This window comes from Heterocephalus glaber, unplaced genomic scaffold (assembly GCF_053883595.1).
Source record: "Heterocephalus glaber isolate CG9 unplaced genomic scaffold, H.glaber_assembly_v1.0 deba00001460, whole genome shotgun sequence".
Classification (NCBI taxonomy): domain Eukaryota; kingdom Metazoa; phylum Chordata; class Mammalia; order Rodentia; family Bathyergidae; genus Heterocephalus; species Heterocephalus glaber.
In genome coordinates, this window is record NW_028258307.1 from 8,451,278 (window position 1) to 8,467,535 (window position 16,258).

The 16,258-nt window shown below is 52.0% G+C and overlaps 2 protein-coding genes across 4 annotated transcripts in view; one reads left to right on the top strand and one right to left on the bottom strand.

Annotated features, from left to right (window-relative positions):
• Positions 1-1,726, bottom strand: part of Xpo7 (exportin 7) — an 85,159-nt gene extending 83,433 nt beyond the window's left edge. For both annotated transcript variants that reach the window (XM_087216870.1, XM_087216868.1), the window contains exon 1: positions 1,456-1,726. In XM_087216870.1, coding sequence (XP_087072996.1) covers positions 1,456-1,473 — 18 coding nt within the window. In that variant the 5' untranslated portion in view covers positions 1,474-1,726. The remainder of the gene's footprint in view (positions 1-1,455) is intronic.
• A 1,185-nt stretch (positions 1,727-2,911) lies between these two features.
• Positions 2,912-13,498, top strand: Dok2 (docking protein 2). 2 transcript variants are annotated; one of them, XM_004848264.3, is made up of 5 exons: positions 2,912-7,164; positions 8,107-8,388; positions 8,615-8,702; positions 9,495-9,679; positions 10,317-13,498. In XM_004848264.3, exons 1-5 carry the CDS (start codon positions 7,093-7,095, stop codon positions 10,926-10,928), a joined length of 1,239 nt encoding a protein of 412 aa, XP_004848321.1. In that variant the 5' UTR covers positions 2,912-7,092; the 3' UTR covers positions 10,929-13,498. The 2 variants fall into 2 exon arrangements, with proteins under 2 accessions (XP_004848321.1, XP_021116882.1); XM_021261223.2 differs by lacking the exons at positions 2,912-7,164; positions 8,615-8,702 and having other exon boundaries at positions 8,212-8,388.
• The last annotated feature ends 2,760 nt before the right edge of the window (positions 13,499-16,258 follow it).

Genomic DNA, 16,258 nt, shown 5'->3' on the forward strand with positions numbered 1-16,258 from the left:
ACTTCTACCTACCTACTCCTTTAAGATCCAAGAATTTAAAAAACAAAACAAAAACAACACATAAACACCTTCCTGCTTCTCAGATATCGCTGCTGTAAAACTCAAGGTGCTTCACTATTATTATTATCATCTTCACCACTTTGTATCAAGTTTTACTGCTACTTCTGAATTAGGCCATGATACTGGCTTCAAAACACAAATCTTGTGATCTTCTATTTGTGGTTAACTTTCTTGATATAATTCAGTCCTGATAACTTGTCCCTCGAATTCCAAAGATCTATTCTTCTGATCCCAGGGCTGGAAAATAAGTCTTTTATTTAGTCCCTTTTTTTCCCCCCAAAGAAATGGGCAGAAGTCACACCCCTCCAGCTTCATATAGACATATTAGGAATGAGATCATTCTTTTTACTTAAGAAATGATGCCATATAGCATGCACACATAAAGGCGGCACTGCGTTCTAATCTTTCCTTCGCACAACACAGTAACTGTGGGGGTGGTTATGCAGAAAATCCGAAGGTTTTTGACAACAGATTTGGATCCATGACTGTCATAAAAATATCTGATCGAAGGCACACAGAGGGAAAACTTCACCTAGTTTGCAAGAAATAACTCGCCTCCCCTCCAGCTACTACTGGGTTTGGTGTGAGCTTTTTTTTTGCCCCCCGGGCCTGTGCTGTGTCTTTGAGGAAAAGTCCCCTGGCCCCAACACACGTCCCGAGCAGCTCTGGAACCGGATCTCGACTCTCCGGAGCATCGAGTGCACCCAGCCCTGCAGCTCTCGACTCAGACACACCCCCCTCCACCCCGCGTTTCGCAGGAGGTGTGGGCGCTCAACTCCTTCTTCTAGGACGGGGGACATGCCGGGAGGCGGGCCGAGGCCAGGGCTCCCATTTTGGAGGACAGGGGCGCTCGGCTTTCCGGGGGGCGCGATCTGAGCGTGGGAGCAGAGGGCGCACAGGACAGGGGCGCGGGAGGCCAGAGGGGGCCCTCGCGCACTCGGGAGGCGTGAGGAGGAGGGCGGCGGGAAAGACTCTGAGAGCGAGGCTCGGCAGAGCGAAGTCCTTTTTGTTATCTGTGCGGGGCCAGCGGGGTGACGGGGAGTACCCCTCAGGACAGGCAGCCGGGAGCCCCCCACGCTTCCCGCTGTGGGGGGGGGCGAGGACTCGGCCGAGGCCCCCGCCAACAGGCCGAACGCCACAGCCACGCGCCAATCCTGCTCCCCCGGCGCCGGTGCTGGGCGCTGGGCCTGGTGGGAGGGGATGGAGGAGGCCCCCGGCCCAGGAGGCGGGAAAGGCCCCGGAGCCGCGGGACGGAGGGCGGCTCGCAAGCTCCGAGTGGCGGGCGAAGCGGCCAGGCGCGCCCTTGCCCCCGGGGGCCAGGCGCCCCCCCCGCCCCTCCCCACTCCGCCCCTCCCCACTCTCCGAGGCCGCCCCCTCCCCCGCGGCTCCTCTCACCTGCACATGATCCGCCATTTTGCTCCATTCATGCTCCTCTCCGGCCCCCCCTCCCCCCCAGCGCGCACCTCGGCCGGGGCCGCCGCCGCCGCCGCTGCCGCCGCCGTCGCGCGTACGCCTGCGCGTTGGGGGCTCGTCATGCTACGCTCGCAGCGTAATGCCGACCGGCTGCGCAGGCTCCAGCGGGCCAGTCGTGGTTGGAGAATGCGCAGCGCCGCTGGGACGGCGCAGAGGCGTGGGCGACGTCAGCGGCCCGGAGACGCCGGGGGAGGAAGGAGCTGGCTGGGGGAGCGCGAGGGCGGGGAGCTTGGGGGAACAAAGCTTTGTTTACATGGGTTTTAAAGGCGCCGTGCTCGCTCAGGCGGGCGGCGGCCGCTGGCGTGGGACCCAGCCCTACCTTCGGCTGCTGTGTGTGGTGAGAGCTGCTGGATGGTAGCCGGGGTCGTCCCTGCCCGGAACCCCTGTCCCCGGGGCATTGCTCTGTGGCCACGTGTCTTCCCCTTGCCTGCCCCGGACGCCTTCACTCCCACCCCCTCTCGCACCCCGGGTGACACCACCCGAGAGAGGTGTGATTCCCACCCAGGATACCTGCACTGTTTCTTCCTTTCCAAGGCACTGTTGTTAACAGGGTCAAGTTTAGGTTTGTGTCTTGTTTAGCCGTCTGCTCCGGTAGACCAGGGCCATTGCTCTCAAATCTGGGTTTCAACCCCAATAGCGATCTCCTTGCTTTCATTTCTATCCTTTGTAAACAGTCATGGACGTACAGTGTCTGCCAAATGGTGATAATCAAAACCTACAGAGGGCACTGTGTTAGTTTTCTGAAAGTGATTATTATCTTAACCAGTTCTCTAGGTGCTTCCTGAGTGGGGCAGACTCCTTCATAAGAGGTGATGGTGGTGGTGGTCAGGACCTCGGGGCTCAATGTGAGTGGGAAAGTCAGCGCCCTGGTTCGATGAGGTCATTCCCTGCACGCTGAGGCCAGCTTTTCCCAGTAGGAACTGTTTTCCATAATGAGAGTTCTTGTTTTCCGTTGGAGTCTACGCTGCCTTCCTTTCAAGGTCCCTAGATTATAGCAGGATTTGGGGGGCACCGGTTATTCGGAACTTGTATTTATTGGGGCCCACCATCTCCACGCGATGCACATGGTGGGGTAATGGGTATAGTGGACTAGGGTTCAGCATTCATTTCAACCTCAGTCCTAGTGTGTCTGTCTTCCTGGTTCGCAAAGGTAGGACACCTAAAAACTACATTACCCAGAAGTCTCTGGGGCTAGGGTTCTGTATGCAGGTTGGTTCAAGCAATGAGACTGACTCGGGATTTAGGGAGCAGAAGTGAGGCAGAAGTTTTGACTCTTCCTTCTGTAGAGCCTAGCCCTGGTCACATCTGTGAGTGTGGGTTTTCAGCAAACTTCCGGTGTCCAATCATTAGCTCTGTGAGTGTAAAGGGGCGGGGGGGGCGGGGGGTCAGGGGCTTCCTGACTGTTACACTGCAGTGGTATGTTGGAGTTCCAGTTGCATGGCTGTTTTGGGATACCCTGCTTGATTGATTGGAGAATACAGCTCCAGAGTGCTGGGAGTACACGTCTGTGCCACCACCCCCAGCCAGGAGTTACTTTGATTCTTCAGTCTCTTTAGTCCCCACATCCAATCCACTTGCAAGTCCTGTTGAGAATCTACATCTGATGTATACCCCGAACTGGCACCTTCTCTTTAGCTCCATTCCTAACACCTTGGTCCAAGCCACCATTGTATTTCTCCTTAGCACTGGTATTTCTCCTTGACTAGTTTCCCCACTCCCTGTCTTGTTCCTTGTCAATCAGTTCTCCAGCTGCAGAAGTAAAACCATCATACAATAATTTATCACCTCATTTAAAATCCTTAAGTGGCTTCCCATTGCATTTAGAATCCAAATCCTTGCAGAAGCTCAAGATCTGACTTATCCTCTACTATGCCTCCTCTGGTCATTCTAACCTTCTTGCAGATTACATTGTAGGCCCTTTCTCTTAGAAGGGTTCCAGAACTAGCCGTTCCATCCCTTTTTTTTTATAGTATTGGGAATTGAACTTAGGCCCTTTGCCATGAACTATTTCCCCATCCCTTTTTATTTTTTATCTTGAGACAGTGTCTCACTAAGTTGCCCAGGCTGGGCTGAATTTGCAATCCCCCTGCCTCAGCCTCCCAGAGTGCTGGAATTACAAGTGTGTGTCACCATGCCTGGGAGGGTTCTCTCTTCTCAGTAGTGCCCCTTATCCATGGGGATATATTCCAAGGTCCTCACTGGATGCCTAAAATTGCAGACAGTACCAATGCTTTCCCTATATGTACTTATGATAAAGGTTAATTTATAAAGTAGGCACAGTAAGAGATTAACAATGGGTAATAATAAAATGACTATACTAATATACAATAATAAAAGTTACTTGTAAGTTGTTTATTTCTGTAATTTTCCACTTGATATTTTGGACCATGGTTTCTGAAACCTAGGATAAGTAATATACTTAATGGAAAAAGGGCAGGGGCTAGGAATGCAACCCCTAAACTATTGTCCTTCCCCCCACAGTCAGGAGCCACTAGGGGAGTGGAAGGCAGGGATGAGATCTTTTGGAATCCTTGTTCATTCGCTTCTTTGCCGAGTCTTTCATCCTTCTCAGGCCCACGTTTCTCTGGCCACTCTACCTGCTTTGCTGTATGTGCAAGAGCTGCCCGATGGGTGGCTGCCTCTACCTATCACAGCATCAGTGGGGCCACCTAACACCTCAGCACGCTCAAGAGTCAGATGGAGTCTCCTTTGCTCCTTCCTTGGTGGCCCCCAAAGAAAGCCTCACAAACCCTTTTGTGTTAAAGGTTTGGTTGATAATCACTGGGTGAGAATATTAAAAAGTTTTGAAGTTCTTGAAGCTGTAGTCACTCCTACGTCCTGCTGAGAGAAAGCATTGTAAAGGAAGGGATCCCAGTGGCTTGTTGAGGCACAGGTGGGGCTTTGTGTACCCCTTCCTCTCCAAGGAAAGCAAACAGCAGCCAAGGGCCACTCCTGTACCCCTGTAAACCACTGGGATCCTTTCCTCCACGATGCTTTTTCTTCCTCGGGTCCCTGATTCTCTGGGTGCGATGTCTGTGCCCCTGCTCACAGAACTCCCTTGAGGTTATGCAGAATTCCCTAGGTTTGGGATTCCACTTCTGAATCCCTTCAAGTCCTGCTAGGTGAAGCAGAGCCTGACAGATGGTGGGTTGCTCTTGGTACTTCCTGCTGAGTATCTTCTGCAGACAATGACTATAGGAGGATTGCCCAGCTTCTACAGGGCAAAGATGGGCAGGGAGTGTCTGGATTACCTGGGCCCACGGCCCCAGGTTTAGTTTCCAAGAACTCTAATAGGCTTGGGCACCCTCCTGTGGTTCTGCCTGGGGAGGGAGAGCAGAGTGATGGAGAAACCACTCCTCTGGCCTTGTTCCTTGGAGCATGGTCTGGCCTGCACACAGGTGGGCAGCAGCTCAGGGTCCCTCCAGACCCTGAGTATCAGAGTTTGCACTGGTTTTGTATTTTGTTTTTACGCAGGGCCTTCACATCCCACACACCATTTCCACATCCTAGTGCTTCTTCCCAAGATGCATTTTCCCATGTCAACATTTATGATTCTCCTCTGGGCTTTGGATGAGCCTGAAGCAGGGTGACTCAGTCCTCAGAGCCATCCACTTCTCTTTCCGGGCTGTTTTGGCCCAGCACTCGGCACACAGAGCAGAAGGGTGGAGTTGTGCACAACTCTGCTGGCCTCACCAGGGCAACAGAACCCCTGTGGTGGAGGAAATGGGCCCAGTTACATGAGCACCCTTGATGAGATTGACCCCAGGAGTGTTGCCCTAATTCTTAGATTCCCCCAGCAGTTCTGCCCTGTACCTCTATCTGGATTGCTTCTTCAAGCCATCTGGCTCTGAGGTGGATTTCTGCCAGGAGCTTGGCTTTCCCCAAAGCAGTGTACCTTCTTGCATGGAGTCCGGACTCTACTTCAGGCGAACATTATCGAAACATTGCATTAGATCTCAGGAGCCCTGGGCTTTACTTCCTTCTCTCTTGCACACACACCCCCCCCCCCCGCCCCCCTGCCAGCTGTGTGACCTCAGGCAAGTTGCAAGCAGGTGTGTTCATGCCTGACCTGCCTTTTGTCAAGGGATAGTGTGGTCAATGAAAGGGTGGATCTGAAGCCAGCATTGTGGTACAGGCCAAAAGATCAAGCCCAATGTGTAGGTCTGTGAATTTTACAAGCCACTAAAACCATAACAGGCTCATCTGCATTAACAAGCTTCTTTGAGAATGCAAATATCAACGTATTGTTAACTCTTTAAATATTTTACTCTGTGGATTTCTTATATCACTAGTTCTTCTCTGAATGTTTATTTCATTTTTTAAAAAGAGTAGTCTATGAATATTTTAATAAAATTTGAACAATATTAAAAAAAAATTCAAGCCCAGCCTGGGCAATTTAGCAACTTAGCAAGGCCCTATTTCAAAATATAAAAATTGTAGAAAGGGCTGAAATGTAGCTCAGTTGAAAGCCCTCAGTTCAATCCCTGTATGTGTATGCAGAGGTGGGAATGGACCTGGAAGCTTTGGGAGCTATGAGGCTACTGTAATTTAAATTAAATTCTAGAAGAGCCAGATGTGATAGTGCATGCCTGAAATCCAGGCACTCTGGGAGGCTGACGCAGGGGGATCGAAAATTCAAGCCCAGCCTGGGCAATTTAGTGACTTAGCAAGACCCTGTTTCAAAATAAAAATTTTTAAAAGGCTAGAGCTGTAGGTCAGTGAGAAGGTCCTAGGTTCAATCTCCAGTCAAAAATAAAAAAGAATCTAAAGGACCCTGAGAGTCCTTCTAATGCTCAGCAGGCCTGGAAAGTCCAAATTTAATAGTCGAGCACCTGGCCAGCTGGGGAGCAAGTCACTTCTCCAGAGGGAACATTCGGGTTTTAGCCTCTATGTGCCATTGTGGGCAGGTGGGGAATGGCCCACACGGTGGAACAGGTGCACCCGTGCATGTGTGAAGTGGTCTCGGGCCGGGTGCACGCATGTGAAGTCCCCCGTGTCTGTGTGCAGTGCTGTGCATATGGTTCAGCTCTTACTGAGTTGAGAGACCTGATTCCGGTTTGGTGGCTTTGAAGGAGTCCCTCAGACTTTCCCTAACCTGAGTTTCCTCCCTTTTTCAGTTAGTAAGTTGTAGTGGCTGAGTCCTGAGGTCTCTTCCAGCCCTGCCATGCCCAGTTCCCAGCTTGAGCCCGGGGACTTCTACTAGTTGTACTTCTAATTTGGTTTCTGTGTCTTTTCTTTCCTGTGGGCCACTCCTCATGTCAGTTTTTGTACCTGAGTTGTCACTCACTGAGGAGCTGGAATTTGGCTTTTTTGAAATAGTGTTACTCACTGAAAATGCAGGAAGCTTGAGCAAAAAAAGCTTCACTCAAAAAAAAAAAAAAAACACAGCAAGAAACCACAGGGCCTATCTGCCTGTCGTCATCAAGCAGACTAGAATAGTGCAGAAAACCCTAGGCAGAGAGGAAATGAACTTGAGAGAAGGGGGAACGCAGGCAGAGAAGAGAGAAGAGAGAAGGAGGGCTGGAGCCACAGCAGGAGAGAGCTGGAGGCCAAGCGGCGATGGTCAGAATGGAGGAGCTGGCTGTGAAGCGGGGCTTTCTCCATCTCCAGCAGCAGCAGACTTTTGGCAAGGTGAGAGTGAGGCTGGGATGGAGCCCCTTCAGGAGCTGCTCGTAATTCCCAGGGTGGAGGGCGTGTGGTGGCCCAACCCTTGTGGGGCCATGCTGTCCACCAAGTAAGACAAGAGGCCAGTGTTGGGTGGGCTCCTTTCTTACTGATGCTTGTGTCCCAAGCCAGGCCTCAAAGCAGTCTCCAAATTGTGCTCTTTGCTGAGAGCTGTTTGTCTTCGGGTGGGGGAGGGAGAGGAAGGAGGGTGCTGACTTGATCCCTCGCTCTGTGTTGACTTCCGAGGGGACAACGTGGAAGGGAATGGAGGGAAGAGTTGGGGGGATAAAGGAGGTTTCTCCCCACGTCACACCCTGGTGGGGAAAGTTTAGCTGGGGCTAAGCTGGGGCCCCAGAATGTTCCACCTCCTTTTTCCCTGGCCTCTCTGAAAGAGGAAGTCCTCTTCCCTCACTGGTCCACACCCAGGCAGCCCCCCACTCCCTGCTCATAGCTCAATCTGTCAAGCAGTGAAGCGGAAGGGCTCAGGAGGGTGGAGGGAAGATCCTGGGGCCGGTCCCTCTGACCTTTCCAGAGTGAGGATGATATCTCTGGTCCCGGCAGTTCTCTTCATTCCTTCTCTGCCCTGCACCTGCCCCGCTGAGCATCCCGCTTGTCTCCTGCAGTCTGCATCCTCCTGGAGCGTCACTGTACTTCTCAGTGCCCTGGGCAATCTCTGCTGGCCTTGCAGGCCTCCTCCTTGGGTGCGCCAGGCTCATCTCCAGCTTTCTAATTCCTATGGTCCCTGTATCAGCTCTGCCCCCTGCAATCCTGGAGTCATTACCTCTCTCTCCCCATCCTTTATGTTGCCACCCCAGTCCCTCTCTGATGACCCCTTTTCTCCCCTTTGGTTACCGTCTCTCCATCTCTGGGTGGACCCCTCTTGGCTCCCTCCTCCCACACCTGGCTCAGAAGTGGCGCCGGTTCTCGGCTGTGCTGTATGGAGAGTCAGGCTGCGCCCTGGCCCGGCTGGAGCTCCATGAGGGCCCAGAGAAGTTGCGACGAGGAGAGGCTGCCCGGAAGGTCATCTGCCTCAGTGACTGCCGGCGGGTGGCTGAGGCAGGTGGGGAGGCCAGCAGTCCCCGGGACACCAGTGCCTTTGTCATGGAGACCAAGGAGCGCCTGTACCTGCTGGCAGCACCCAGTGCAGAGCGAGATGACTGGATGCAGGCCATCTGCCTCTTGGCCTTCCCTGTGAGTTACCCTGGGGTGCAGCATGCAGGGGGAGGAGTGTTAGGTACTTCCTGTGGGGACGTGGTGGAAGAGTCAAGGTCAGGATGCCAGGGCGCTTCCTTAGTGGGGGAGACCCCAATCCAGAGGGCGGACAGAGCCAACAGGCTGCACATATCCCCAAGAGAAGCTGGGGGCAGAGGGGGCCTTGTGATGGGTGCTGATGGTGAGACCTGGACCTCCTCCCTAGGGGCAGAGGAAGGAGTCCTTGGGGCCGGAGGAGAAGGGTGGCTGGCCCCGCATGGAGGAGAATGAACTGTACAGCGGTTCGGGCACAGGTGAGGGGCGGGGCTGTGGGTGCTGTGCGGGTGGGAGGAGGTGTGGGGCTGCCCACCGAGTCTTCCTGCTTTGTGGCTGTCCCTTGCTGGCCGGCCCCTTATCAGCCTCTCCTGCTGGTTTCCGGGCGCAGCCCAAGGTGTGGGGGCACTGCCGTAAGCGTCACCCTTGGCTCACCCTGTCTTGCTGGGCCCTGCTGGTAGGAGAGGGCAAGGCTCAGGGCCCCGGTGAGGCCCTGCTCTCGAACTCTCTCTGTCTGGGACCTGAGCTGTTGTCTGAAAAGACAACAAGTGCTTTCTCTGTGGCTGTGGCTGTGCAAGGTGTCGGCCACACCTGTGGCTGATAGGCAACCCCTGCCTGAGCTCCCTCTGTGCCCTGTGGGCTGGGGGCACCGGGAGCCCCTGTCCCCTGTCTTCTCTCTGAGCCCCACCACAGGGAGCACCATGTGAGGGTGAGGTCAGGCTTCACCTACAGCTGTGGCATTGAGGGCATTAGGGTGGAGCAGCTGGTTCGGGGTGAGAGAAGGGGTGAAGACCAGGCTGTGGCTCTGGCAACAGTCGCAGGAAGGATGTGGGCCGGAGATTGGGGCAGTGTGGCTGAGGGGATGGTGCCTTCTAGGGTAGAGGCACTTGGCATTTGGGGGAGTAACCTGGCCTGCCAGATCCAGGCGGGGGTCACAGCTATGTGGATGATGGTTTTCTAAATACCTTGGAGCCTGCTGAGGTAGAACAGCCAGGAGGAGGGAGGGAGCTGCTTCCCATTAGCTCCCTTCTTCTCTGCCTTCTCCTCCCCAGGGGTCCCCTGCAAGGAATTTGTTGTGACCATGAGACCCACAGAAGCCAGTGAGCGGTGCCAGCTCCGGGGAATCTATACTCTCCGGGCCGGGGTGAGCACCCTGGAGCTGTGGGATGGCCCTGAGCCAGGCACCCAGCTGTATGACTGGCCCTACAGGTTTCTGCGGCGCTTTGGGCGAGACAAGGTGAGTGCGGGTCTGTACCCGGGCAGGTTGTGAGAAAGGATGACCCCAGCCAGCGGGGCGGGTGTGGCGGCACAGGCCTGTGATACCAGCTACTCAGAGTGCTGAGGTGGGAGGACTGTGCCCAGCCTGGGCAACCTAGTGAGACCCTGTCTCAGAATAAAATACTTTGCAAAGGGCTGGGGATGCAGATCTGCAGTAGAGCACTTGCCTAGCATAGAGGAGGTACACAAAGAAGAAGGAGCGAGTCAAGAAAGCAGGTGGTCGGGGAGCAGCAGTGGGGTGTAACAGGAAGAGAGAGGGGCCAGAGCAGGAAGAAAAGGCAGAGAAAGGAAGAAGCAGAGCTGCTGGAGAGAGGGCCAGGGAGGGAGCAGGAGTGAAAGCCACAAAGAAGCACTTGGGTGAGATGGGAGTGGAGCAGGAAGAATGAGAGGTGGGCAGAAGTGGGAGGGTGAAAGTGGCTGATGTTTCAGAGGAGAAGCTGTATGCCCAGCTCCGTGTGTGGATGGCAGGGAGGGAGATGAAGGCAGAGGAGAGGCGAAACGTGGCTAAGAGAGCTCGGGGGACACTCAGACAGTTCCTGGTGGAGGCCAGGTGGGCCCTGGGGCCTGCCAGTAAACCCTAGCTCCCCGCGCTCCAGGTGACCTTCTCCTTCGAGGCCGGCCGGCGCTGTGTCTCTGGAGAGGGCAACTTTGAGTTCGAGACCCGCCAAGGCAACGAGATCTTCCTGGCCCTGGAAGAGGCCATCGCTGCCCAGAAGAATGCTGCCTCGCCTGGGCCCCCACTTGTGCCAGCCACAGTGCCTGCAGTGCCCACCATGCTGCCCCGGCCCGAGAGCCCCTACTCCCAGCCCCATGACTCGCTCCCACCACAGCTGTCGCCCAGCGCCCGGACACAGCCTGGCACTCGGCCCCCTGAGGGCGAGTACGCTGTGCCCTTTGATGCTGTGGCCCGCGCGCTGAGCAAAAGGCTACCAGGCATCCTGGCAGGCCCTTCCCCGCTCCCGGCAGACCCTTTGTATGATAGCATCGAGGACCCCAGGCCCCCTGTGCCCGACCACATATATGATGAGCCTGAGGGCGTGGCCACCCTGTCCCTGTATGACACCCCACAGGAGTCCCGGGGGCAGGCATGGAGGAGGAAGGCCACAGCAGATGGGGCCCCTGGTGCCCCCCAGAAGGACTTCTCTGTATCTTGCTGGCCACACGGGACTGAGTACGACAATGTTGTACTTAAGAAAGGCCCAAAATGAAGGCGTGTTGAGGAGAGGGGGCCACGTTGAAGTGTACCCCGGGAGGGAGTCAGAAGCCAGGGAGAAGGCAGGTGGGGAAGGCGTGCCTCCTCTTGCAACTTCTGCTGGGGAGTCCTCTGGCCGCTGCCAGGGACCCCTCCCTTTGCCTGTTGCGGAGCCCCAGGCTTCTGGGCTTAATGGACTGTCCCTCCCAGAGCCCTCTGGGTGAGTCACCAGCCCAGAGCAGAAGGAGACCCATGAAGAGACCCATGCTCCTCCTACTCCTTTTCTACTTCCTCCTCTCTTTCCTGGCCCTAAAGGGAGCCCAGTCATTTAGGGCAGAAGACAAAAACACGTCCACAAGTCACCCTGGTTGATGTCCCCTTCTGGGGACAGCCCTGGTCTCGGGGCCTGGGAGGATGGCTGCAGCTTTCTGCAGGTCTCAGATTGTGTGGCATTAAAGTATTTCTGAAGTATTTCTGTGTGTCCTCAGTGCTGTGGGGTGGGATTGAGGTAGGGCAGAAGGAATAAATATAGGTGGAAAGGAAGCAGACCAGGAAAGTTGTAATTGTTTTTTTTTTGGTACCGGGGATTGAACTCGGGATCTTGCGCTTGTGAGGCAGGCACTGGAACCACTGAGCTAAATCCTTGGCCCTGGAAAGTTGTAATTTTAAAACTGTACTTTTTTCTTTTGGTACCGGGGATCAAACTCAGGTTCTTGCACTTGCGCGGCAAGTGGTGAAACCACTGAGCTAAATCCCCAGCCCTAAAATTGTACTTTTGAAAAGACTGCAACTTCAGGACACAAAGTTGGTTGTCCATATCTGTACTCCAGGGCCTTACTGCCTAGGCTTGTTTGCTTTTTACTTCCAGGCCCAGCCAAATCCCCTAAAGGTACTGAAGTCTATACATTGTATTAGTAAAATAAAGGGCACAAACCTGACCTTAAGAGAGAGAAACGGATTCAAGCGTCTCAAAGACCTCGGCAAACCGAAGGACCCGAGTTCCATCCTGGGTACCAAAACCAAAACCAAAACCAAAAACAAGGGTCTCAAAGAATATTTTTAGGTAAAACATCTTAGATTACCCATGCCTTTCTCCTGTAAAATGGGGCTTTCACCTGTAAATTGAGTGAATTCTTTCTATGGATTCACAAATTCCCCAGTTTCCACCCCCCAAAACAACATAAATCTTTTCAGCTCCAGACCATAACGCTCCTCTCCAGGGCACACTGTGAATGTACTTCTTTAATCTCCCCCTCGCCCCCCTGCAGTACTGGGAATTGAACTCGGGGTGGTTTGCACTAAGCTACATCCACAGCCCTTTAAAAAAAATTTTTTTTTTTAAAGACAGGTCTTTAAGTCCCTAAATTGTCTAGGCTGAGCTCAAATTTGCAATTCTCCTGCTTTGACCTCCCACAGTGCTGGGATTACAGGCATTGGCCACCACACTGGCTAAGTGTGTCAGCCTAATAAAACCTCTCCGTGCCTCTCACTAATGCATCCTGGCATTGGGCTGAACTGAGGTCTGGGGAACTCTGGGAACCCTAATGCCCCAGCTGATCAGTGCTTGGCATCTCCTGCCCAGCTGCAAGGTCCTTCTTGGGCCTAGCACTGTGAGGTGGCCCTGTGGGGCCCTGGAGCATCTGTCCACAGAGTCAGAAGCCTGTGGAGGTTGTCAGGGCGCCCTAGGAAAGACATCTGTCTTAGTCCGTTTACTATTGCTATAACTGAGTGCCACAGGCTGAGTAGTTTATAAATAAAACAGATTGATTTAGCTCCTGGTTCTGGAGGCTGGGGAGTCCAAGTGGGTGGTGCTAGAAACTGCTCAGCACGTGGTGAGCGGCTTTTTAAAAAACAAGGTTTTGTTATGTAGTTCAGGCTGGCCTTGAACTCACTAAAAGGTCCAGGCTAAACTCCTGGGGATCCTCCCGCCTCAAGCCTCGCTAGAGCTGGGATTACAGGCGTGTGCCACCACACCTGGCTGAGGGTCTTCTTGAATAATAACATTGTTATAGATGGCTAAATTAGGTAAAATATTGTAGGCACACAGATAGGGCTGGGGCGTAAGAGAGTCAATGCAGAAGATAAGAACATATTACAGCTGTGGCTGGAGAAGGTCTTCTAATGACTACAACCACATACTTCTCATACAGATGAACAGCAGTGATTGGTACTTTAGAGGCATCAATCACCTTGAGTGGGGGACCAAAACTTCCCTCGCCCCATTCCTTCCCGGAAGGTCCTTGTTTGGTCCATGTACGTGACTTGCTTCTCCATTTGATCCCAATTTAATCAATATTACCCAAGTGACTGTACTCTTAATCTTACTGATTGACCATAGTTTTGTCCCACCTCATACCCACCTTGTGATTTTCCATTGGTTCAATAATGCCTAAGCGACTATACTCGTAATCTTATTGGTTGACTATAGTTTTGTCCCACCTTACATCCACTGCCCCTCTTGGTTTTGCTCTATAAAACTTCCTTGAGAAGTGGGGTCTGAGAGCAACCCACTTTCTGGGTGTCCCCTTCTGTCCCTCTTAGGTAGAAGCTGTACCTCTCCCTCTCAATAAATATTTCTACTCTTAACCTCTGTTGTTCCTAGAATTCATTCTTTGATTTAGAGAACAGGAATTCAGTGGATTGGACGTCTAATAGCTTGAGAGTTACAATATTTCCCTCATATTATTTGGAGGTCCTATACCATCCCTGTTATCATACACCCTATTTCGACATGACTGAGGCTATCACACCATGAGACAAAGATAGCAACTTGTCAGCAAGCAAAGCCCCTCCCCAGATTACCTATCACTATGAGGGGCTTGGTCCATTCAGGAAGGCAGAGTCCCCAGCCTCAGTCACTCCTCAGAAGCCTCACTGCCGAATGCCATTAACGCTCAAATTTGGGGATGAAGTTTGCAAGACGTGAACATTAAACTGAACTAGGTTAGAAAACATAAAGATCACAAAGAGAATCATAACTAAAAATTATACTTTCATTTTTAATTATTTTTTAAATTAATTAAGTTTATTGGTACATTTTAGGTATACATAATGATAACATTCATCATAGGGAATTCGTAGCTGTATATAATACATCTCAATTCTTATTTTTTCCCATTCCCCTACCCTCCCTTCAACCCCTATTCTTCTTATTTACAAAATCTTCGTTTCCATTTTTTCCTTATTTTTTTTCTTTCCTTTCCTTTCTTTTCCCCACCCCCCTCCCTAGTTCCCTTATTCATTTGAACAAAAAATTGTACTTTTAAAAAGACTGCTCATGCCAGGTGTGGTGGCACATGCCTCCTGAGTGCTGTGATTATAGGCGTGCATCTGACACGAATTTGAGGCCAGCCTGGGCTACGTAGTCAGTTCAAGGCCAGCCTGAACGACATAATGAGACCCTATCTCAAAACCAAATCAAACCAAACCAAACCAGAGTGAGGATCCTGGGTTCAATCCCCAGTAGAAAGAACAATGTACAGAGACAGGTAGCTCCCGAACAGAGTGGGATTTTACTGGCTGTGGACCCCAAAGAAGTTTCCAAAAGGACTCAAGATTTGAAGGAAGCTGAACTCAGTTCCTGACAGGCTGAGGCTAAGATTCTGCAATATTTCTTGCCCAGCCAGAGCAGGCCCAGAGCTAACAAGGGCTCTAGAGCTGAGGAGGGAATGGAGAGCAGACACTTGGATTCACATGGGCCCTCACCTGAGTTGGCCGGAGTTGGAGGACTCTTTTGGAGCTGGGCACTGCAGTAAGTGGGTGAGGCGGCTTCCCGCCCCTTTCCTCTGTGCCCAAGGTCCACAGCCAATCCCAACCTTAGGATTCTGGAGGCAGGAAGGCCCCAGGCCTGGCTTTTCCCCTTCTCAGGGAGGGATGGGAGCTGGGGCGAGGAGGGTACCTTAGGCAAAGGAAGCCACATTTCCGATTTCCTCAGGTGGCACCTGAGGTGGCCATGCCGGCTCAGCCCAGCAGGGGGCAGTGTCAGCCTGTGGAAAAGGCCACCAGGGGCTTAGTGGCATCCGGCTTGGCTGGGGCCCTGGCCCTGAAGCAAGAACGAAGGGTGACAGTTTGAGGAACCTGCATCTATAGCTGGTCCCTTCAGACCCTTGAATCCCATTCTGGGAGAGCAAACCTGCCACCCAGAGGTGAGGGGTCCCAGACTGAACTCTGCCCCTCTCGGCCCCTCCTTACTTTGTCTCTGTATTTGTTGTTGTTGTTGTTAAATTCTTTTATTGGTACATTGTAGGTATAAAACACAATTACATTTCTCATTGGGAATTGTACCTTTACATAATGCATCTTGGTTCTTATTTTTTCCCCATTCCTAGCCCTCCCTTCACGCCCTCCACCCTTCCCTATTTACAAAGACTTTGTTTCCATTTTTTCAATTTCTTAGCATTTTTCTTTTTCCTTCTTTCCTTTCCCCTGCCCCTCCCACTACCCCTACCCCTTTGGACCTTTTCTTCCTATTTTACATTATCGGTTATTCATTCTAATCATGGGTACATTTTAGGTATACAATATAATGACATTCATCATTGGAAATTTGCACCTTTACATAGTCTCTCTTGGTTCTTATTTTGCACCCTTGCCCAGCCCTCCCTTCAACCCCTCCAGTCCTCCCTATTTACAAAGATTTTGTTCCTATTTTTCCATTTTCTCATATTAATCCCATTCCCTTCTATCCTTTCCCCTAGCCCTCCCACTTCCTTCCCCTTTGCCCCTTTTCTTCCTATTTCACATGACCTATTATACATTTTAGTCCTTATTTACACTTTCAGTTTCTCACACCAGAGAAACTATTCAGTATTTACACATGTGTGTCCTATTTATTTCACTTAAGAGTATTGCCTCAATGTGCATCCACTTAGCTATAAATGTCTCTAATTTCTCATTGTTTATGGCTGAGTAGTACTCCATTTTATAAAAAAACCCACATTTTCTTTATCCAGTCTCCAGTTGATGGGCGTTTGGGCTGTTTCCAAGTTTTAGCTATCACAAACTGTGCTGCTATGAACATGGGTGCACATATATCACTGTGGTATGATTCTTTTAATTCTTTGGGGAAGATCCCCAGCAGTGGAATAGCGGGGTCAAATGAAAAATAAAGGGTTTTTTTGGTTTTTTGGGGGGTACTGGGGATTGAACTCGAGTCCTTCCACTTGTGAGGCAGGAGGCGGAACCACTGAGCTAAATCTCCAGCCCTAAAATATTCGCCGTGGTTATCTTTTTTTTTTGTGCCAGGGATTGAACTTGGGTCCTTGGGCTTGCAGAGCAGGCAGCGAAACCACTGAACTAAATCCCCGGGGGCCGCCTCCTTACTTTGAAGCTCCAGGGACTTTTGGC

Coding starts and splice junctions, on each gene's coding strand:
- Dok2 (XM_004848264.3), top strand. CDS start 7,093: ATGGTCAGAATGGAGGAGCTGGCTGTGAAGCGGGGCTTTCTCCATCTC. Junction 7,165..8,106: donor AGCAGCAGACTTTTGGCAAG/GTGAGAGTGAGG, acceptor CACCTGGCTCAG/AAGTGGCGCCGGTTCTCGGC. Junction 8,703..9,494: donor GTACAGCGGTTCGGGCACAG/GTGAGGGGCGGG, acceptor TCTCCTCCCCAG/GGGTCCCCTGCAAGGAATTT.